This window comes from Salmo salar, chromosome 10 (genome assembly GCF_965601325.2).
Source record: "Salmo salar chromosome 10, fSalSal1, whole genome shotgun sequence".
NCBI lineage: Eukaryota > Metazoa > Chordata > Actinopteri > Salmoniformes > Salmonidae > Salmo > Salmo salar.
Genome location: NC_138300.1, coordinates 44737806 through 44760693, shown reverse-complemented (window position 1 = coordinate 44760693; position 22888 = coordinate 44737806). Strand labels below are relative to the sequence as shown.

The following is a 22888-nucleotide window of genomic DNA, read 5'->3' as shown; positions in this document are numbered from 1 at the left end:
TCTATACAATATTAGAGCACATGACAATATGTTGAGGTCAAAATGCACTTCCCTTTATTTTCCATAAAACAGATATAGATCCCAGGCCATCACTGCCAGTTGGGAATGTATCTCTTTATTCCAGATGTCTCTGAAGGTAGATTTATATACAGCCAACTAAGGGGGAGAAGGCCGTGGGGGACTGGGGAAGGTTGGGAGATTAGAGCGGTAGTGTATCGTAGTGTAGTTGGTTGGATAAAATGCATTACAGTGAGAAGTGACCTCAACTGGCTAAGACCTGAATATTCACGTTAGCGCCCATAACTAATGCCTTTACAAGTATTGTCATGGAGACACGACAGATTGAGTTTGATATTGTTGTTTTGTATTTCCCAGGGCGAAGTTGGTTTACTTGGACCCAGAGGCATGGAGGGATACGCTGGGCCTGACGGTCCTCCAGGACTAGTTGGGTTACCAGGATTTCCAGGGAAGACTGGGCGACAGGTAGGCATCATATCCTGTCCCTCACACACACACACACGGACACACACACACACACACACACACAGAATGGGGCCCTATAATCTGTCCATAAACAAACTCTTGCCCTGTCCGTGCTCTACAGTAGGTCACAGTAAGAGTCGGGATTATTACATTGTGTAAGCAAACTTGAAGAGAGCCATTCTCTCAGCATCGTTACATGTTTGTAGCTGACAGTCTGACCCGCTCTCTGAATCAGAATAAAGTTTACGATCCAGTGACCCCTTTCTTATTTCGTTTTACCACGTCTCCTCGCTCAAAACCTCTATCTATTTCTCTTGTGACATTACACGCAATCACAACACTAGCTAGCGTCACAGTAAATCTCCAACAATGGCCAAACTGAGGAATGGGCTGAATAAAGTTATGAGATTATCCCATTATTAAAGGAAAAATACACTCAAAACTATATTATAGTATTTCTTTCATTAGTCCATGTCAGCAATCAAGTTTTCAAGATATTGGATTTTCAAGAAGCAAAGTGTCACTTGCCACATCATAATGATGATGCATAATGCATCACATGATGCAAAATGAATACTTCTTGAAAATCCTAAATCTTGAAAATTTGACTGCTGACATTGAAAACATCTTGGGAACAGTGGACTAATGAAGAACAAAAATCCTTTAAGTAGATTAAGACAACAACACATTATTAATGTGATTGTGGTTAGACTGCAACCAGGATGGAAAGACTCCTGTAATCCAGTAAATCAACATATCACAGGAGAAATGGAGCTTTAGAAGACTGAAATATGGCTGCCCCTCCCTTTCCCTTCTCCCTCTCCTTCTGGGCCCGTATTCTTATACTGATCTAGCATCAGGTCTACCCTGTCCAGCAATTATAATCTAAAAGGAGAAACTGATCCTAGTTCAGCACTCCTGCACACTGGGAGGCTTAATGAATACGGACCCTGCTCCCACCAGCTGTGTTTAAAGTGCTGAAGCTTATTTGTCAGGAAATGACTGGTCATTAAATGGCTTATTTGATTTGATTGGGTTTCTGTGGTCAGAGATCAGTGGGATTCTTTATACTAAAGTCTGCATCCCCGGCAGCCCTGAGTATGTGGGTATTTCATGCATGGATGTCCTTTAGTTTTCCCCTGCTACTCAGACAGCCAGACCGACAGTGGAGGACCTTCAGTATTAGCCACCCTGTCTGTCAGTTACATAAGAAGCAGGTCTGGTGGCACAGATGCGGTTAGGGAGTGAGTTCTTTACGGTGAAAACACATAGACTCTCTCTGACAGGGAGGGATATCCCAGCAGGAAACAACCAGGGTGATTTTACACACATACTGTAACTACATTACCTCCCAAGGGAAAACAATACTGTCAGAACTACTGCTTCAGCTACCCTAGAGGAGCCGACCTACTGGAGTGTTTTACAGTACACTCTGTCCTCCTCCTCTTCCTCCTCTTCCTCCTCCACTACTTGTTCAACTCTTCATCATTATCATCACCATTTTCTTCCTCATCCTCCTCCTCTTCTGTCTTCCCTTTCCTCCTATTTCTCTTCCTCTCCCTCCATGTCCCTTTTCTGAATTGGTTGAATGGCGTAACCAGTGAATGGTACATGCCTGGCAGTAATTGTTTCTGTCTCTCTGTGGGTCTAACTTGTGTCAGACGGAGTTAGGGGACCATATCATAGACTAGCCTCTGTGTCCCCCTGACCTGAGCACCATCCCCCAAATCTAGTATTATCTTACTGACCAAACAGTCTGACCACTAGCTGTCTATCACTCTGTTTTTCTCTATCTCCTTCTGTCTCTCTCTCCTCTCCGCCTCTCTGTCCCTCTCTATCTCCTTCTGTCTCTCCTCTCTGCCTCTCTGTCTCTCTCGGTCTCCTTCTGTCTCTCTCTCCTCTCCGCCTCTCTGTCCCTCTCTATCTCCTTCTGTCTCTCCTCTCTGCCTCTCTGTCTCTCTCTACCTCCTTCTGTCTCTCTCTCCTCTCTGCCTCTCTGTCTCTATCTCCTTCTGTCTCTCTCTCCTCTCTGTCTCCTCTCTGTCTCTCTTGCTTCCTCTTTCTCTCCTGGTCTCTCCCTAATTAATTCCATTGGGTGCAGGTAGTACATTAGTTGCACTTTTGCCACTCAATCCACTTAGCCAGAGTAGTAATGCTAAAGGGGTTTATTTATTATATTTGGGTAGCCTTTTACACTCATGCCTCTATACTGGTTGAAAATGGCAGTTTTGGGCACTAATAAGCACCTAAATTGAAATGTAATCACTGTTCGGTAACATTATATACATGACGTCAGAGCCCTGGCTCTGCGCTTCAAAGCGCTGTATGGCTTTTGACTGATTGCTGTTCTGGTAATTGGGCAACTTTTGCGAATATTTGTTGTCTAAGTGAGGGGAAAGCTGTAAATTAAGATGACTCTATGTATTTTGAAAGATGAGACGTTGAGGATTATAATAAATACCACTTTGATGTCATACTGTAACGTCTGCCATAAGAGAGAGTGGACCAAAACGCAGCGGAGTTAGTGTTCATCATATTTAATTATTAAACGGAACACTATACAACTACAAAATAAGAAACTGACAGCCAAACAGTCCTGTCAGGTGAAACACAATGACAGAAACAATTACCCACAAAACCCCAACGGAAAAACATGCACTTATGTGTGACTCCCAATCAACAACAACGAACTTCAGCTGTGCCTGATTGGGAGCCACACACGGCCCAAAACAAAGAAATACAAAAACATAGAAAAAGAACATAGAACGCCCACCCAATGTAACACCCTGGCCTAACCAAAATAAAGAACAAAAAACCCCTCTCTATGGCCAGGGCGTTACAGTACCCCCCCAAGGTGCGGACTCCGGCCACAAAACCTGACACTGAAGGGGAGGGTCTGGGTGGGCCTTCTTACGGCGGCGGCTCAGGTTTCGGGATGTGGCCTCTGCCCCACCCTTGGCGTCGCCCTCTTAGGTGGCGCACCTGGCCGCGCCGAAGGTCTGGTGGGCGACCCTGACTTCGCCCGGCTGGCGGGCGATCCTTGTTGCGCCCGGCTGGCGGACGACCCTGGCTGCACCCGGCTGGCGGGCGGCGATGGCTGCGCCCGGCTGGCGGGTGACCCTTGCTGCGCCCGACTGGCGGATGACCCTGGCTGCGCCCGGCTGGCGGGCGACCCTTGTTGCGCCCGGCTGGCGGGCGACCCTGGTTGAGCCCGGCTGGCGGACGACCCTGGCTGCGCCCGGCTGGCGGGCGGCGATGGCTGCGTCCGGCTGGCGGGTGTCCCTTGCTGCGCCCGGACAGGCGGGCCACTCTGGCAGATCCGTACAGGCGGGCCGCTCTGGCGGATCCGGACAGGCGGGCCGCTCTGGCGGATCCGGACAGGCGGGCCGCTCTGGCGGATCCGGACAGGCGGGCCGCTCTGGCGGCTCCGGACAGGCGGGCCGCTCTGGCGGCTCCTGACTGGCGGGCGGCTCTGGCGGCTCCTGACTGGCGGGCGGCTCTGGCGGCTCCTGACTGGCGGGCGGCTCTGGCGGCTCCTGACTGGCGGGCGGCTCTGGCGGCTCCTGACTGGCGGGCGGCTCCTGACTGGCGGGCAGCTCTGGCGGCTCCGGACTGGCGGGCGGCTCTGGCGGCTCCGGACTGGCGGGCGGCTCTGGCGGCTCCGAACTGGCGAGACCCACTGGAGGCCTAGTCCTGGGAGGTGGGACAGGACGGAACAGGATGGGGAGACCCACTGGTGGCCTGGTCCTAGGAGGAGGCACAGGATTGACCAGGATGGGGAGACCCACTGGAGGCCTGGTCCGAGGAGGAGGCACAGGCTTAACCAGGATGGGGAGACCCACTGGAGGCCTGGTCCGAGGAGCAGGCACAGGACAGACCAGGATGGGGAGACCCACTGGAGGCCTGGTCCCAGGAGGAGGCACACGCTTAACCAAGATGGGGAAACCCACTGGAGGACTGGTCCGAGGAGGAGGCACGGGCTTGACCAGGATGGGAAGACATGCAAGAGGCCTGGTTCTGGGCATAGGCACAGGACGTGCAGGGCTGGGAAGACATGCAGGAGGCCTGTTTCTGGGCGCAGGCACAGGCTTAACCAAGATGGGGAAACCCACTGGAGGACTGGTCCGAGGAGCAGGCACAGGACAGACCAGGATGGGGAGACCCACTGGAGGCCTGGTCCAAGGAGGAGGCACAGGCTTAACCAAGATGGGGAAACCCACTGGAGGACTGGTCCGAGGAGGAGGCACAGGCTTAACCAGGATGGGGAGACCCACTGGAGGCCTGGTCCGAGGAGGAGGCACAGGCTTAACCAGGATGGGGAGACCCACTGGAGGCCTGGTCCGAGGAGCAGGCACAGGACAGACCAGGATGGGGAGACCCACTGGAGGCCTGGTCCCAGGAGGAGGCACACGCTTAACCAAGATGGGGAAACCCACTGGAGGACTGGTCCGAGGAGGAGGCACGGGCTTGACCAGGATGGGAAGACATGCAAGAGGCCTGGTTCTGGGCATAGGCACAGGACGTGCAGGGCTGGGAAGACATGCAGGAGGCCTGTTTCTGGGCGCAGGCACAGGCTTAACCAAGATGGGGAAACCCACTGGAGGACTGGTCCGAGGAGCAGGCACAGGACAGACCAGGATGGGGAGACCCACTGGAGGCCTGGTCCAAGGAGGAGGCACAGGCTTAACCAAGATGGGGAAACCCACTGGAGGACTGGTCCGAGGAGGAGGCACAGGCTTAACCAGGATGGGGAGACCCACTGGAGGCCTGGTCCGAGGAGCAGGCACAGGACAGACCAGGATGGGGAGACCCACTGGAGGCCTGGTCCCAGGAGGAGGCACACGCTTAACCAAGATGGGGAAACCCACTGGAGGACTGGTCCGAGGAGGAGGCACAGGCTTAACCAGGATGGGGAGACCCACTGGAGGCCTGGTCCGAGGAGCAGGCACAGGACAGACCAGGATGGGGAGACCCACTGGAGGCCTGGTCCCAGGAGGAGGCACACGCTTAACCAAGATGGGGAAACCCACTGGAGGACTGGTCCGAGGAGGAGGCACGGGCTTGACCAGGATGGGAATTCATGCAAGAGGCCTGGTTCTGGGCATAGGCACAGGACGTGCAGGGCTGGGAAGACATGCAGGAGGCCTGTTTCTGGGCACAGGCACAGTCTTCAACAGACGGCTAGCACGCACCTCAGGACGAGTATGGAGAACTGACTCAGGTGACATCAATTCACTGACACGCTCCGTAGGGCGAATGCCGTGCCTTATGCACCAAACCAGCAGCTCTCTCATGTCATACCATCGCCTCTCCGCTCTCGCCGCTTCGATCTCCCACTGCGGGACGCGATACTCCCCAGCCTGAGTCCATGGTCCCTCTCCGTCCAGTATTTGTTCCCACGTCCATGAGTCCATCATGCTGCTCTCCTGGTGCTGCTCCTTCCTCCCCTGCTTGGTCCTTGTTTGGTGGGTAATTCTGTAACGTCTGCCGTGAGAGAGAGTGGACCAAAACGCAGCGGAGTTAGTGTTCATCATATTTAATTATTAAACGGAACACTATACAACTACAAAATAAGAAACTGACAGCCAAACAGTCCTGTCAGGTGAAACACAATGACATAAAAAATTACCCACAAAACCCCAATGGAAAAACATGCACTTATGTGTGACTCCCAATCAACAACAACGAACTTCAGCTGTGCCTGATTGGGAGCCACACACGGCCCAAAACAAAGAAATACAAAAACATAGAAAAATAACATAAAACGCCCACCCAATGTAACACCCTGGCCTAACCAAAATAAAGAACAAAAAACCCCTCTCTATGGCCAGGGCGTTACACATACAATCAAGCCAAACACCCATACGGTCCAAATGTGTACTTCACATTTCCAAATCATATACAGTGTCAACGTTTATGATCGCTTTGTTTGATTTACAGTTACACGATGACATGGCGTTATACCCTGGGTTGTTCTTAACAGAATGAGCCTATGTTTGTTTATTGTGAAGAAAAGTCGCTGCGGTACACGCACCTGAATCCACTCATGACTCCTTTCTAATGCGCTCCAAAAATAACGTATGTTTCTCTAAATTGCCTTGTGAAAGCCTAACACTGTAAGATCATATTTTATAACTTAGCTAGTCATGTTGGCAAATAGAACAAGCTTTCAAATCATGCCCACCTTACCCAGATTGCGATTTATAATGGACCGTTTTCGGATTGCATAAACAAACAGCAGTAATTGTGTGATGGCGGGTATTCAGAGTTGTGTTCCAAATGAAACAACTACAAGTGTACTTGCTCTAGTTCCTAAACAGCACAACTAAGATAGCTCAAAAAGTACCTTATAGTTGAAGACTCTTCTTTGAGTCATAAAAGTGCATTGAAATTGCTTAGGAACTGTGCACATTTTGGAGAGTTGTGTGGACACTTGGAGACTCCAGTTAGTCCTCTCACTCAAATCCTTGCCATTTTTTTGTCATATGTTGCACCTACGCCACACTTTCCAGTAATAGTTTTATCATGTTAGTGAATGTATCCAGAGTATTTTCAGATTTTGCTATCAACAAATGCTGCAAAAAGCACATGTAAAATGCACATAAAATCAACAGTGTAATGTTTCGATGTTTGGATTCAGTCTTGTTTCAGGTGAACTGTTGTGTACTCACCTTTGGTCTAATAATTGTCCCTTTATCTCCAAACTGTTCCCTTTCAATTACTACCATGGTTATGCATATGCTTTTCATATTTCTTCTGTAAGAAATGTAAATGTAGCCCTATCCATATAGGCCAATTCCCACCGATGTAAAGGGTTAACATGTCTGTCAAAAATACGTGTTAAGGTTGAGAAAGAACAAAGTTGTTCTCAGACCAGAGCCCTTACCGTGATCAGGTGGATGGGACATTATTGCCCATGTGTCTCACTTGAGTGGGTTGTGTGTGAATGAGTGCAGATGGGCGTGTGTGTCGTGTATTTCCAGGCCAGAATTAAATCTCCCGCTGATCTAATGACTGAGACAGCTACAGTACCTCTTCTCATGCAAGACCTCTCTCCAGCCCTGGGGATTGAGGTTCTACCAACAAACCTAGAGCTCTGTAATTCCAAACCACTTCCTGATTATTTTTTATCCCGGCGGTGACATGAGTTATCCTTACACCTCACGGCCGGCGAGGCGAGACAGTAACAGACGTTGCTGTACTTACGGCCAGCGGGCCGGCGACGGCTCATTCCATCTGTTATTCTAATATGACTGACTCCCCTCTCCTCGACCCGGGCTGCCGCTGGCCCACTGATGGAACAGGAAATTATTGTGGTCGCCGGCAGCTCTGCGCACTGTAACAGTTCAACAACAGTCAGTCATTTGTATTGATGTTTTATAAGCAAATATCTGACTGTTAAGTATTTGACTTTTCAAAGGCCTAGGCCATGAATCAGTCCTGATTGAATGTCACTGTCACTTGACAACATACCATTTCATTAGCAGTGTTTTTCATGCTTATCTTACAGCATGTCAACAATGATTTAGTGCGCACATGTTGACTGTCTGTGCTATCTCTGTCAGGGCCAGCGTGGCACCGTGGGGCAGGAGGGGTCGGCAGGACTACCTGGTCCCAGGGGGGAACTTGGTCTGCCTGGGTTGGTCGGAGAGAGGGGGCCTGCTGGAGAGAAGGTAATCTACTTAGCCTACACCCAGTACCCTCTTCACCCCACACCCTATGACCCCTCACCATTAACTTTACAGTACCACCCTAGCCTGGTCCCAGATCTGTACTATATAGCCAACTCCTATAGTGTTGTGCATGACAATGACCAGTGGAGTTGGCAGGACAGCACAAACAGATCTGGGACCAGGCCAGTCCCACCTTCTACCCTGTGACCTCTGACCCCTATGTATTGTTTCCAGGGAGAGTCTGGCTTGGCAGGAGAGAGGGGGACCCCAGGAATCAAAGGCATGGAGGGCTCATCCGGAGACCAAGGCAGGATAGGAGACCCAGGACTCAAAGGACAACCAGTGAGTGTCCAGAGTCCATCTAGCCATTGTAGAATATCACCAATGCTCCGCTAACTGGTCACAGGTTATTCACAGCATCATATATTTTCCATAAACAGCTCAGAAAAGGTTTAAGCAACATCATAAAAAATGAATATTTAGATCAACCAAAAAAAAGTGTTTTTCTCAATTAAAAAAGAAAACGACATTTGTTGAAAGCAAATATATAATTCAATGCCACCTTTAATATTTCTTATATAATATATTTGACTTCAAATTGTATTTCAATTTGCTACCTATTTCTTTCAATACTCAAACTACTTTCCCCCTTTGGTTGAACCTATTAAATAACAAATACAAAGTAATATTTCATGTAAATACAACCCATTTTTTCATCTGGTCCCAAGTTTACTTTTGACTTTGGAATTACCTATTGAAATTTCTTCAATTGGGTTACAAGCATTTGAACTAATTCCCTAGAAATTAAACAAGTAAGTTTGTTCAGTAACTTTAAATAATGTTTTCAAACGTATTCTTTACAGAAGACCTTCACATTTAGAAACCACAATATCATAACCAAGCAATGGCTACCTTAACACATAAAACTTATCAGGCTGTTTAATATAACATGCAAGTATCATTACATTACATCATTGTGCAAGTATCATTACAGATGCTGGCCGTATACTAGTTTAAAATTGGATTACAAGTACAATAGGCCACAATAACTGTAATGAAATTCACTATCACGGGTTGGCAAAAAGAACACAGTGAAAGTCACGCTCCCAATTAGCCACACCTCCAAATATTCTGATAGGCTGCCACAGCTACATTGCCCCCACCGCTATGTGCACGAGGTGTTGAAAGCAATTTAGAAACTTTCATTCAATTCAAGAAATCACATTGATCTGATGAATTTGTGATTAGCTGTGCAAACACAGGCCGTCTTCTGCCACTGCTGAGGACAGATAGATAGACAGGCAGGCAGGCAGACAGACAGACATGGGACAGGGACGGGGGAGGTGCTCAGACAGTGCTACTATCTCCAGACTGACCGATAAGGGACCCACCATTCTTATGTCCTAGTTTCTGTGTCTGCGGGTTCCTTGGAGTTAGACAAGATAATGGATGAGAGGGCAACCAGAGAGCAAACCAGAGACCAAACCCCTGTCTGGAATACATAACAAGGAGGGAGAATATGGAACAGAAACTAGGTTAAATGGTTTCATAACATAGCCTACTAACTTCACACTCTACCTTTTTGAGGCAACAACCACAAATCAGAGCGATTTGTGGTTGCGTTATTGTCTTGTGGTTGAGTTGTGTCAGAGTGTCTTATTTTCTTGTGATTGAGTTGTGTCTTATTGTCTTGTGATTGAGTTGTGTCAGTGTCTTATTGTCTTGTGATTGAGTTGTGTCAGTGTCTTATTGTCTTGTGATTGAGTTGTGTCAGTGTCTTATTGTCTTGTGATTGAGTTGTGTCAGTGTCTTATTGTCTTGTGATTGAGTTGTGTCTTATTGTCTTGTGATTGAGTTGTGTCAGAGTGTCTTATTGTCTTGTGATTGAGTTGTATCATAGTGTCATTTTGTCTTGTGATTGAGTTGTCTTCTTGTCTTGTGATTGAGTTGTGTCTTCTTGTCTTGTGATTGAGTTGTGTCTTCTTGTATTGTGATTGAGTTGTGTCAGTGTCTTCTTGTATTGTGATTGAGTTGTGTCAGTGTCTTCTTGTATTGTGATTGAGTTGTGTCAGTGTCTTCTTGTCTTGTGATTGAGTTGTGTCAGTGTCTTCTTGTATTGTGATTGAGTTGTGTCAGTGTCTTATTGTCTTGTTATTGAGTTGTGTCAGTGTCTTCTTGTCTTGTGATTGAGTTGTGTCAGTGTCTTATTGTCTTGTGATTGAGTTGTGTCAGAGTGTCAGATTGTCTTGTGATTGAGTTGTGTCAGAGTGTCAGATTGTCTTGTGATTGAGTTGTGTCAGAGTGTCTTATTGTCTTGTGATTGAGTTGTGTCAGTGTCTTATTGTCTTGTGATTGAGGTGTGTCAGTGTCTTATTGTCTTGTGATTGAGTTGTGTCAGTGTCTTATTGTCTTGTTATTGAGTTGTGTCAGTGTCTTATTGTCTTGTTATTGAGTTGTGTCAGTGTCTTATTGTCTTGTGATTGAGTTGTGTCAGTGTCTTATTGTCTTGTGATTGAGTTGTGTCAGTGTCTTATTGTCTTGTGATTGAGTTGTGTCAGTGTCTTATTGTCTTGTGATTGAGTTGTGTCAGAGTGTCAGATTGTCTTGTGATTGAGTTGTGTCAGAGTGTCTTATTGTCTTGTGATTGAGTTGTGTCAGTGTCTTATTGTCTTGTGATTGAGGTGTGTCAGTGTCTTATTGTCTTGTGATTGAGGTGTGTCAGTGTCTTATTGTCTTGTGATTGAGTTGTGTCAGTGTCTTATTGTCTTGTTATTGAGTTGTGTCAGTGTCTTATTGTCTTGTTATTGAGTTGTGTCAGTGTCTTATTGTCTTGTGATTGAGTTGTGTCAGTGTCTTATTGTCTTGTGATTGAGTTGTGTCAGTGTCTTATTGTCTTGTGATTGAGTTGTGTCAGTGTCTTATTGTCTTGTGATTGAGTTGTGTCTTATTGTCTTGTTATTGAGTTGTGTCAGTGTCTTATTGTCTTGTGATTGAGTTGTGTCAGTGTCTTATTGTCTTGTGATTGAGGTGTGTCAGTGTCTTATTGTCTTGTGATTGAGGTGTGTCAGTGTCTTATTGTCTTGTGATTGAGTTGTGTCTTATTGTCTTGTTATTGAGTTGTGTCAGTGTCTTATTGTCTTGTGATTGAGTTGTGTCAGTGTCTTATTGTCTTGTGATTGAGTTGTGTCAGAGTGTCTTATTGTCTTGTGATTGAGTTGTATCAGCGTGTCATTTTGTCTTGTGATTGAGTTGTGTTTCATTTGTGTTCCAGTTGTACCAGAGTGTGTTTGTTTCTCTGGCCTGCAGGGGGAGCCGGGAGACCTGGGGATGATTGGCTTCTCTGGTTTTCCAGGACCTAAGGTGAGTCAGAGGCTCTGAGAGATCACCACAGACATTCACCATCCTTGTCTGCCCTCGATGAGCTATTCGGCCCTATATATTAGGCTCCCGAGTGGCGCAGCGGTCTAAGGCACTGCATTTCAGTGAAAGAAGTGTCACTACAGTCCCTGGTTCAAATCCAGGCTGTATCACATCTGGCTGTGATTGGGAGTCCCATGTGTGGCGCACAATTGGCTGGTGTAGGCTCATTGTTATTAAGAATTTGTTCTTACTGACTTGCATAGTTAAATAATACTAACCTTACGCCCTCCACTGACAAGCTAAATGTATTCTTATAGACATGATCAATTAGCAGTGATCAATCAAATGACTGCTCTGTGTTTTTCATAGGGGCCAAATGGAGATTTGGGTTTCAAAGGCATACCTGGTCCGAAAGGTCCTGTTGGCATTCTGGTAAGTACAGAATCAGCACTTACTGTTAAGATGGTGCTGAAGAGGATGGCTGACGTTTTACATGTTCCTAACCAATTGTGCTATTTTGTTAGTTTTTTTGCATTGTTTGTAACTTATATTTATACTTATTTTGTACATAACGTTGCTGCTACCGTCTCGTATGACTGAAAATAACAGCGATTACTCACCACGAACTGGAAGATACTTTTTCCTTTATGGAGTCTGACGAGAAGAATATACTGTTCTCCCGGGAACAGACCCAGATCCCCGACATTTTGATGAAGAAAAGACAGAGGAAAAGAGGACACAGATCGGGCTGCCTTCTGAGAATCCGTAGGCGAGCGAGTAAACTCCTACTGCCTTCCTTTCTACTTGCTAACATGCAATCATTGGAAAATAAAATTGATGACTTGATTATGATTATCCTACCAACGGGACATTAAGAACTGTAATATCTTATGTTTCACCGAGTTGTGGCTGAACGACGACACAGATAATATAGAGCTGGCAGGATTTTCCATTCACCGGCAGAACAGAGATGCTACGTCTGGTAAGACGAGGGGTGGGGGTGTGTGTCTTTTTGTCAATAACAGCTGGTGCGCGATGTCTAATATTAAAGAAGTCTCGAAGGTATTGCTCGCCTGAGGTAGAGTACCTTATGATAAGCTGTAGACCACACTATGTACCAAGAGAGTTCTCATCTATATTATTCGTAGCCATCTATTTACCACCACAGACTGATGCTGGCACTGAGACTGCACTCAACCAGCTGTATAAGGCCATAAGCAAGCAAGAAAATGCTCATCCAGAAGTGGCGGTTCTAGTGGCCAGGGACTTTAATGCAGGCAAACTTAAATCAGTTTTACCACATTATTACCAGCATGCCACGTGGAACCAGAGGGAAAAAAACTCTAGACCACCTTTACTCCACACACAGAGATGCATACAAGCTCTCCCCCGCCCTCCATTTGGCAAATCTGACCATAATTCTATCTTCCTGATTTCTGCTTACAAGCAAAAACTAAAGCAGGAAGTACCAGTGACTCGCTCAATACGGAAGTGGTCAGATGATGCGGATGCTATGCTACAGGACTGTTTTGCTAGCACAGACTGGAATATGTTCCGGGATTCATCCAATGGCATTGAGGAGTATATTACCTCAGTCATCGGCTTCATCAATAAGTACATCAACGACGTCGTCCCTACAGTGACTATACGTACATATCCTAATCAGAAGCCACGGATTACAGGCAACATCCGCATCAAGCTAAAGGCTAGAGCTGCCGCTTTCAAGGAGCGACACTAGTCCGGACGCTTATAAGAAATCCGCTATGCCCTCAGACGAACCATCAAACAAACAAAGTGTCAATACAGGATTAAGATTGAATCCTACTACACCGGCTCTGATGGTCATCGGATGTGGCAGGGCTTGAAAACTATTACGGACTGCAAAGGGAAACCCAGATGCGAGCTGCCCAGTGCTGCGACGCTACCAGACAAGCTAAATGCCTTTTATGCTCGCTTCGAGACAAGCAACACTGAAGCATGCACGAGAGCAAGTTCCTTGGTGTCCACATCACCAACAAACTAACATGGTTCAAGCACTCCAAGACAGTCGTGAAGAGGGCACAACAAAACCTTTTCCCCCTCAGGAGACTGAAAATATTTGGCATGGGTCCCCAGATCCTCAAATAGTTCTACAGCTGCACCATCAAGAGTGTCCTGACCAGTTGCATCACGGTATAGCAACTGCTTGGCATCTGACCGTAAGGCACTACAGAGGGTAGTGCGTACAGCCCAGTACATCACTGGGGCCAAGCTTCCTGCCATCAAGGACCTATATAATAGGCGGTGTCAGAGGAAAGCCCATAAAATTGTCAGACTCCAGTCACCCAAGTCATAGACTGTTTTCTCTGCTACCGCACGGCAAGCGGTACCGGAACACCAAGTAACGGACCAAAAGGTTCCTTAACAGCTTCTTAACAGCTTTACAAGTCACAAGTAAGTCTCAAGTCTTAGCACTCAAGTCTCAAGTCAAGACCGACAAGTATCAAGTCAAGTCTTGAGTCCTAAACAAGTCATAATGTGCTCTTCACCAAATGTAATACCATTTCATATTTTTAACAAGAGTAATAGTATATTACATTTACGCAAATCATGAATGCTTTTAAAAATATATTTATTACTTTCCAAATAAACTTTATATTTCCATGGAATCGGGCGATGTAGGCTTGTACACAATCGCCCAACCGTAACACACACACACACACAGTTACAGTAGGCTAACATATGTCAATGGCTTTAAAAACAGCAGTAACATCAGGCAGGATTTAGGCTACCAACTGCCAAGCCAGTTGTAGCTCAATCTTGGATGCAATGATCACGTTCCCGCACTGACTGACTGTCTGTGTGGAGGCTCATTGATTTAACGTTACGTTAGCCAACATGCAAACACTGGCAAAGTTATGAATGATATAGCTGTCGGCTATATTAGCCACGACTTACCGTCCTTAGTGCAGCTTCAAATGTTGAACAAAGCTCCGTCTGTCATTTTCTATGTTTGGGCTTGGGGAGGGTATCAAATCAGTTCGGGTCAAAAGGCTCAAGTCCAAGTTAAGTCACGAGTCATTGGTGTTAAAGTCAAAGTCAAGTTGCAAATCATCATATTTTTTTTATTTTTTACTTTAGTTATTTGGTAAATATTTTCTTAACTTTTCTTGAACTGCACTGTTGGTTAAGGGCTTGTAAAGTAAGCATTTCACGGTAAGGTCTACACTTGTTGTATTCGGCGCATGTGACAAATAAAGTTTGATTTGATTTGTTGCAATAAATTATGCATAACAATTGTGTGTGTGCTGATCTCTCCTCTATCTGTCTGTTTCAGGGTTTCAGTGGACCTGTTGGACCAGAAGGGATGATTGGCCCAATGGGGAAACCTGTAGGTTCAGTGTGTGAGCACATGTCCATGTGTGTGTGCTTGTCTACAAGTATCTGCCAATTTTACGAGAGAGAGAGAGAGAGAGAGAGAGAGAGAGAGAGAGAGAGAGAGAGAGAGAGAGAGAGAGAGAGAGAGAGAGAGAGAGAGAGAGAGAGAGAGAGAGAGAGAGAGAGAGAGAGAGAGAGAGAGAGAGAGAGAGAGAGAGAGAGAGAGAGAGAGAGAGAGAGAGAGAGAGAGAGAGAGAGAGAGAGAGAGAATGGTCCATTTTAAGAGCGGGCACTCTGCCCTGTCTGTCCTGTGAATGTGGCTTTTGTTGAACTAACTAACTGGAGTGTTTCCATAATGGTCATCCCCTGAATTGATAAACCCCTCTGTTGTCAAAGTCAGACATTTTCTAGACTAGAGAGAGAGAGTGTGTATTCATGACTCCTCAGGCATAAACCATAATCAATCAAGTTCAAGCCTCAAGTGGTACTTTCCATCATTGTAATTCTCCTGGTAGTTAGTTTGGAATAGAGATCTGTCCAGTCTAGTCACACTTTGCTACAGTACCTGGTGTGTCACTAGTATGTTGTGCTTATATGAAGGGCTTTATACTGTAGGAATAACAGAGTTAGAAGAACCGACCACTCATGGAAGGAACTTAACAAATTGTCCCAAAACAGAGCGGAGAACATGTATGGATGACCTATGCTGCTCATGACCAGTATACTGTTCAACACCTGCATGGAATGGAGGGATACCCAGAATAATTGGGGTACTTGTACTTTGAAAAGAAACAGGTGTATTTTAAAAGTCTTATTTTCTCCTCCACAGGGACCGAGGGGTCCAAAGGGAAGCCATGGGGAAATGGTGAGATCTGAATCCAATACTTGGTCTTTTTTTATTCTGAATACGTTCTGTAGAGTTCTATAATCCATTGGAGAGAAAGCAGTCTATGCTACACTCGGTAGGTGTTGGAAAACCACAAGGTTATGTATGAAGTACAGCGTAGGCGTTTAATCTATAAACTATGGATGACACCTCCTGCAATTACGTGGCCTTGTTTGGTTTGTGTGAACTGTAGCTATGGTCAGTGTTTCCTGAGGTAATAACCACGCTACCTGGGTAGACTCATGGTGAAAGTAGCTGTTGCAGAGTGATTTCCAGTACACTGTGGGCTGTGCATGGAGCCTTACTGCCTCTCATGTAAGCAGTGTACAGGAAATATCTTGTCATAATGTTAGTGCTGTGATCCTCTGTGGGGATTAATGGGTCATGGCTAGAAGGGATCCAGCTTTTGCATTTTAGCTAACCCTAACCCTTTTCCTAACCTTAACCTAATCGTCCTATCCTGCTACTTTAATTCTCCTAACCTGCTACGTTAATTCTCCTAACCTGCTGCGTAAGTTCTCCTAACCTGCTAAAAGTCAAATCTGACATTAATTTGACAAAAGCTGGACCCCTTCAGGCCATGACCGGGTTAATGTACAGTATACTGTTCCCTATCACTCTGCCGTGTAAACTGTTTTAAGATTCTCACAGCTCACGCTCTGCCGTGTAAACTGGTTTAAGATTCTCACGGCTCCCTAAGCCCCATCGAGACTCATAGGCAGTTACACACAAACAGTAGAGAGAGAGAGAGAGAGAGAGAGAAAAACACACAAGCACACACAGTAAACAGACACACACACACTTACACACTTCCAGGCAGCTCCCCAGGGGCCTAATAAGAACCAGCTGTCTGCAGAAGGCTGCTGTCATAGTACTGTGCTGTCAGATCCCTCATCAGCCAGTGGGGGCAGTAGAGCTCCATTACAGAAACACAAAGAGAGCCCTCAACACAGAACCCTTTGTACTGACTGCAGCACTTCAGCTCTTCAGACTGTAAAGTATGATTATGATAGGATCGGTTTAGACTAGAGCAGCTATTTTATACAAAATGTATAATGTTAATATCAACACACACTAGGTGGCCAGTTTATTAGGTACACCACCTGTTCATTGAAATTGATCCCTCCTGTAGACAGTCAGGTGGCCATGGCTTGCTATATAAAGCAGGCAGACAGACATCGAAGCATTCAGTTATTGTTTGATTGAACGTTAGAATGGGCAAAACGAGTAACCTAAGCGACTTTGAGCGTGCTATGATCGTCGATGCCAGGCGTGCCGGATCCAGTTTCTCAGAAACGGACACCCTCCTGGGCTTTTCACTCATGACAGTGTCTAGGGTTTACAGAGAATGGTGCAACAACAACAAAAAACATCCAGTCAGCGTCAATCCTGTGGGCGAAAACAGCTTGTTGATGAGAGAGGTTGAAGGAGAATGGCAAGAATGGTAACAGGCGAGCCACGAATAGACAAATAACGGCACAGTACAACAGTGGTGTGCAGAACTGCATCTCGGAACGCACAACTCGTTGATACATGTCAAGGATGGGCTATTGCAGCAGACGACCACACCGGGTTCCCCTCCTATCAGCTAAAACAAGAAGAAGCGGCTCCAGTGGGCAAGTGATCACCAACACTGGACAATTGGGGATTGGAAAAACATTGCCTGGTCTGGCGAATCCCAATTCCTGTTGCGTCATGCTGATGGAAGAGTCAGGATTTAGCATAAGCAGCATGAGTCTATCGAATGTTTTGCTTAGGTCCCTTGATACCAATTGAGCAATGATTGAACGTCATGCCCCGAATAATTCAGTCTGTTCTGGAGGCAAAATGTCCAACCCGGTGCTAGATGGGTCTACCTAATAACCTGGCCACTGAGTGTATATTTCAACAAATACATTTTTTGCAATCTTTGTGAATTTGAGAGCACTAGAGAGTAGTGGAGGTGCATCAGATATTCTATTTACTGTTATGTCATTGCTTGGACACCATTGTAACACCATGTTGTTGTGTTTGTGTGCCAGGGACCCCAGGGGCCACAGGGACATCCGGGGCCCAGAGTAAGTGTCCCCCCCATTACTATATCCTAACCTATCTTACTGGTTCCCTACTACTTACAGTTACTTGACAGTTCTATGGCAGTTCATAGAGAATGAGGTTCGTTGTCTTTTGAAGACATATGTCTTTATATCTGTTTATTTAGTGTTTGTGTCAAAATCTTCTCTGTGTTCTCTCTCCCAGGGCCCCCCTGGTGCTCCTGGCCCGACCGTAAGTATCCTGTTTGATTCACAGATAGTCATTAAATTACATAATCTGTAATAAAGCATTTATATTTTTCTTTTGCTTGGAACCTCTAACCCTGGCAATTGACCCTTCACTAAGCCCTTCGCTAATAAACCAATTTGTCACTTTGTAATTTGGGTGAACTATCTCTTTAACCAAAAAACAGTTATTTGGAAGCCCAATGAGTCAAACATTTGGCTGTAATAGAAGAACACTTAATGATCCAACTGTTTATTTCCTTTCTTCTAAGTGTCAGTAATGGGTTTCCAGAGAGACAAGGTTTGGAAACTCTTGTTGTACATGACTTTGACTTCTATTCAGGAAAACAACATCCTGAAGACATTGGTGAATAGCTTCTGACTTTTGTTGCACATCAAGCACCCACTGGGCACAGATGTCAATTCAACGTAATTTCAATGAAATGACGTGGAAACAATGTTGATTCAACCAGTGTGTACCAAGTGGACATTGTGTGAGCTCTGGTTACCAAAATGGGTCAAAACATTTACTGGCTCCTGTGAGTTCATGGCCATGATAAGTTATTGCCAGTTTCAATGCTTAATTGACCCTTCGCTAAGCCCCGCCCCAGAATGTTGGCCAACCAATCGCATCGCTCCAATGGAGAACAACTGTCATCGAGTACGACATCTCAGACAAGCTCACGTTTGAAATACATGAAAGCCAGTGAGAAAAACTGAGTTTTCTTCAAAAATAAATGGTTTAAATGGCTAAATAGTTGAACAGTGCACCATGGGTACTTGACAGTGTGATTTCTGAAATACAGAGCCTGTTGATGATGGAGTATTTTGAGAATTCAAAAGTATTCTCTATCTCTCTCTCTCTCTCTCTCTCTCTCTCTCTGTCCTAGGCTTGGTGCCAGGCTAAGCTTAGATAAGGCTTTTGATGGAATGGGAAAAAGCAACAGTCTTATAGCTGCAGGGCCAGAGGTAGCATAGAAGCGGAGCATACAGTGTAATCTGTGTGGCCTTCCTTTCCCTGTGCTCTGTGAGCTGTTTCAACAGTTGTATAGAACCAATAAATCTAAACTACAATACTACAATGGCATTTCTGTTATGTAATAATCAGGGAGGAGGCTTTCAGTGACATTGATTAGTATGCCCCTACTAAGTTGAAGAATGTGTAGATTTGTTGATACAGGCCTCTGGTTTACTGCTTTCTGCTTATTACTGCCTCTGTGATTAAACTGTACTTATTGGTGTTGTATCCTCAGAGACGAATCGAGTACAACTCTCTGTTTGAGTCCAATGGTGCCTTGAGGACAGAGGTAAAGCACTCACTGTTGGTCTATACACGAGACAGAAGTTTCAACTTTAGACAACATATTTACCATATGTAACATTCACTGTTGATATATCTTCACTCTAATGATATTTACTGTTAAGTGACAATTTTCAGTAAAAAAATTTACAAAAACCTTCCTGTTCGTTTTTTGCTCTTTTATACTATGTATTTTCACTAATGTGTGGGTGCCTGTCACGACCTTGCCTCCAAATTAACCTTATTTAATTGCGTGTAACACATGCAAAACACATTGCTTGCAACTTTTCTAAATACCTTGACATGGTGTTTCTATGGTTGGATATGGGTTGTGCCTCTATGCATGCACACTTGCATGTGTCTGCGTGAATTCATGCTTATGAAATGTTTGATTCATCCATGTGTCCATGCTTTGGATTGGCTGTCTCTGTGGCTTTCTCCTAACCTCTTCCCATGCATGCTGCAACACTCTGGACTGTGTGGACTATGCTAACCCTGCTTGCCTAGATCTACCAGAACACGGAGACGTCCCTCTCGGACCAGAATGCAGGGATCTTTAAGACCCTGCACTACCTGAGCAGTGTGATCGAGAGCATGAAGAAACCGCTCGGAACCCGGGACAACCCGGCACGGTTTTGCAAGGACCTGCTGGACTGCCAACACAAGCTCTCTGACGGTGAGAACCCCATAGGACCAATTTACAGAATTTATCCATTTAATGGACACTTTTCCCCGATCTGCATCAATATTAGTAATCTTCACAGATTTACTCAGTAGAATAGACTGTAGTTGCTATCTTAATTTGACCAGGGAAATAATCCTGCAGCAGCAGGAAATGTGAATTATTGTGTGGATTATAATTCATGGATATTTTTGTAGGGGTTGATACATTTTTTGTTAGGGCAAATCAAGCCTTGACAATTTAAATTGGAAATTACAAACTGTAGAAGCCTTTTTGAACCTTGAATATGCCACAAGTCTGCATTTACTACTTTGCTGGAAATGTCCTACAACAACAGAGTGATAAAGTTAAGATCCAACACCTGTACCTCTGTAGGACTGTACTGGATCGACCCTAACCTGGGATGTCCGTCAGACGCCATTGAGGTCTTCTGTAACTTCACGGCAGGCGGGCAGTCATGTCTCCACCCAGTAGCCTCTAACAAGGTAACATAGCACTGCACTCCATCATCACAGGGGCTCCAGTTGGTCCATAGCAGCACTAATTCAATAAACAGATTTTATCTAGTTTTAAAAGAAAAACACATTCACATTCACAAATCCTGACTTCCACTTAAGTCGAATTCTCACTAACACATCCGTTCTTCCTTCCCTCTGCAACTTCAACAGTATTGTACGGTTTTTGGGAAATAGGAGGATGCGTCAAGGGTGAGGGATTCTGAGAGGATCCCTGTGAATAGTAGATCTGTGCCAGCACAGAGGGATAGGCCAATGAGTGATATATGCTTTAATAAGGTTGGCTTCTTAGTGTTCATTGCAATGGTTATCAACTTTACTGTAGAAATGAAACGTAAATCACAGAAAATAGATATTGTGGTGGCAGCTGCAGAGAAGAACTTGGGGTACGGGATTTGACTTCAGAAGAGTTACATTGTGTGTTGAGTGGTAGTGTCCCGTCCTCTCAGGCCGTTGGCCTGCGGTAGGATCAGATAGAGTTAGTAGTGGAATAAGGTGATGCGTTTTAATGAGTATAGGGTTAGTTGGTAGGGTAATTAAAATATATGTATATTATTCGGTTCCCCTTTCCCATCGCAAAGTGTAATGGATCTATACTATAGTTCAGTGGAAATGCAACATATTGGATGCCAACCACCGTTAAACCTCACCGAAGAAGTCATGGATTGTGTATGTTTGCTATTCAGAGGGTGGATGGACAAGACTAAATATTTAAGGGCCTTTGAACAGGGTGTGGTAGTAGGTGCCAGGAGAACCGGTTTGAGTGTGTCAAGAACTGCAATGCTGGTGGGTTATTTTACACTCAACAGTTTCCCATGTGAATGAAGAATGATCCACCACCCAAAGGACATCCAGCCAAGGACATGTACCTACAGAGGTACAGGACATACAGCCAACAACTGTGGGATGCATTGGAGTCAACATGGGCCAGCAGTGGAATGCTTTCGAAACCTTGTAGAGTCCATGCCCTGACAAATTGAGGCTGTTCTGAGGGCAAAAGGGGGTGCAACTCAATATTAGGAAGGTGTTCCTAATGTTTGTACACTCAGTGTCAAATTGATTGTCAAGCTCAACACAGTCACTTATAGATGATTTGAACATGATGTGCGAAAAATGCTAACATTAAAGGGATAGTTCACCCAAATTACAAAGTGACAAATTGGTTTCCTTACCCTGTAAGCAGTCTATGGACAAGATATGATCGCATTAATCCATGCTGTGGTTTAGTTTCCCTGGCACTGTTTCCACATACTAACATGTTAGCATTTGTGGCACAAATCCCATTCAAGTCAGTGTATTTGTGAATGGGGGCGTGTTCGGTCCTCCTTTTCCTGTAGTCCACAATCATCTTCTTTGTCTTGATCACGTTGAGAGAGAGGTTGTTATCCTGGCACCACACGGCCAGGTCTCTGACATCCCTATAGGCTGTCTCATCATTGTCGTGATCAGGCCTACCACTGTTGTGTCATCTGCAAACTTAATGATGGTGTTAAAGTCATGGCTAGCCATGCAGTCATGAGTGAACAGGGAGTACAGGAGGGGACTGAGCACGCACCCCTGATGGGTCCCCGTGTTAAGGATCAGCGTGGCGGATGTGTTGTTACCTTCCCTCACCACCTGAGGGCGGCCCCTCAGGAAGTCCAGGATCCAGTTGCAGAGGGAGGTGTTTAGTCGGCGGCAGGTAGCCTAGTGGTTAGAGCATTGGACTAGTTACCGAAAGATTGAAAGATCTAATCTCCGAGCTGACAAGGTCAAAATCTGTCGTTCTGCCCCTGAACAAGGCAGTTAACCCACTGTTCCTAAGCCATCATTGAAAATAAGAATTTGTTCTTAACTGACTTGCCTAGTTAAATAAAATAAAATAGTCCCAGGGTCCTTAGCTAAGTGATGAGCTTTGAGGGTACTATGGTGTTGAATGCTAAGCTGTAGTCAATGATTTGCATTCTCACATAGGTGTTCCTTTAGTCCAGGTGGGAAAGGGCAATGTAGAGCGCAATACAGATTGCATCAACTGTGGATCTGTTGGGGCGGTATGCAAGTTGGAGTGGGTCTAGGGTTTCTGGGATAATGGTGTTGATGTGAGCCATGGCCAGCCTTTCAAAGCACTTCATGGCTACAGACGTTCTTGGGCACAAGGACTATAGTGGTCTGCTTGAAACATGCTGGTATTACAGACTCAGTCAGGGATAGGTTGAAAATGTCAGTGAAGACACTTGCCAGTTGGTCAGCGCATGCTTGGAGTACACATCCTGGTAATCCATCTGGCCCTGCGGCCTTGTGAATGTTGACCTGTTTAAAGGTCTTGCTCACAACGGCTATGGAGAGCGTGATCACACAGTCATCCGGAACAGCTGATGCTCTCATGCATGTTGCT

The 22888-nt window shown here is 45.5% G+C and overlaps 1 protein-coding gene across 1 annotated transcript in view; it reads left to right on the top strand.

Annotated features, from left to right (window-relative positions):
• The window catches only part of col24a1 (collagen type XXIV alpha 1), a 199944-nt gene that overhangs the window by 171557 nt on the left and 5499 nt on the right, over positions 1-22888 (top strand). The window contains exons 47-58 of the mRNA XM_014123375.3: positions 376-483; positions 8049-8156; positions 8391-8498; positions 11463-11516; positions 11886-11948; positions 14833-14886; positions 15703-15738; positions 17781-17816; positions 17998-18024; positions 19271-19324; positions 19825-19993; positions 20375-20484. Of these exons, the coding sequence (XP_013978850.3) occupies positions 376-483; positions 8049-8156; positions 8391-8498; positions 11463-11516; positions 11886-11948; positions 14833-14886; positions 15703-15738; positions 17781-17816; positions 17998-18024; positions 19271-19324; positions 19825-19993; positions 20375-20484 (927 nt within the window). The remainder of the gene's footprint in view (positions 1-375; positions 484-8048; positions 8157-8390; positions 8499-11462; positions 11517-11885; positions 11949-14832; positions 14887-15702; positions 15739-17780; positions 17817-17997; positions 18025-19270; positions 19325-19824; positions 19994-20374; positions 20485-22888) is intronic.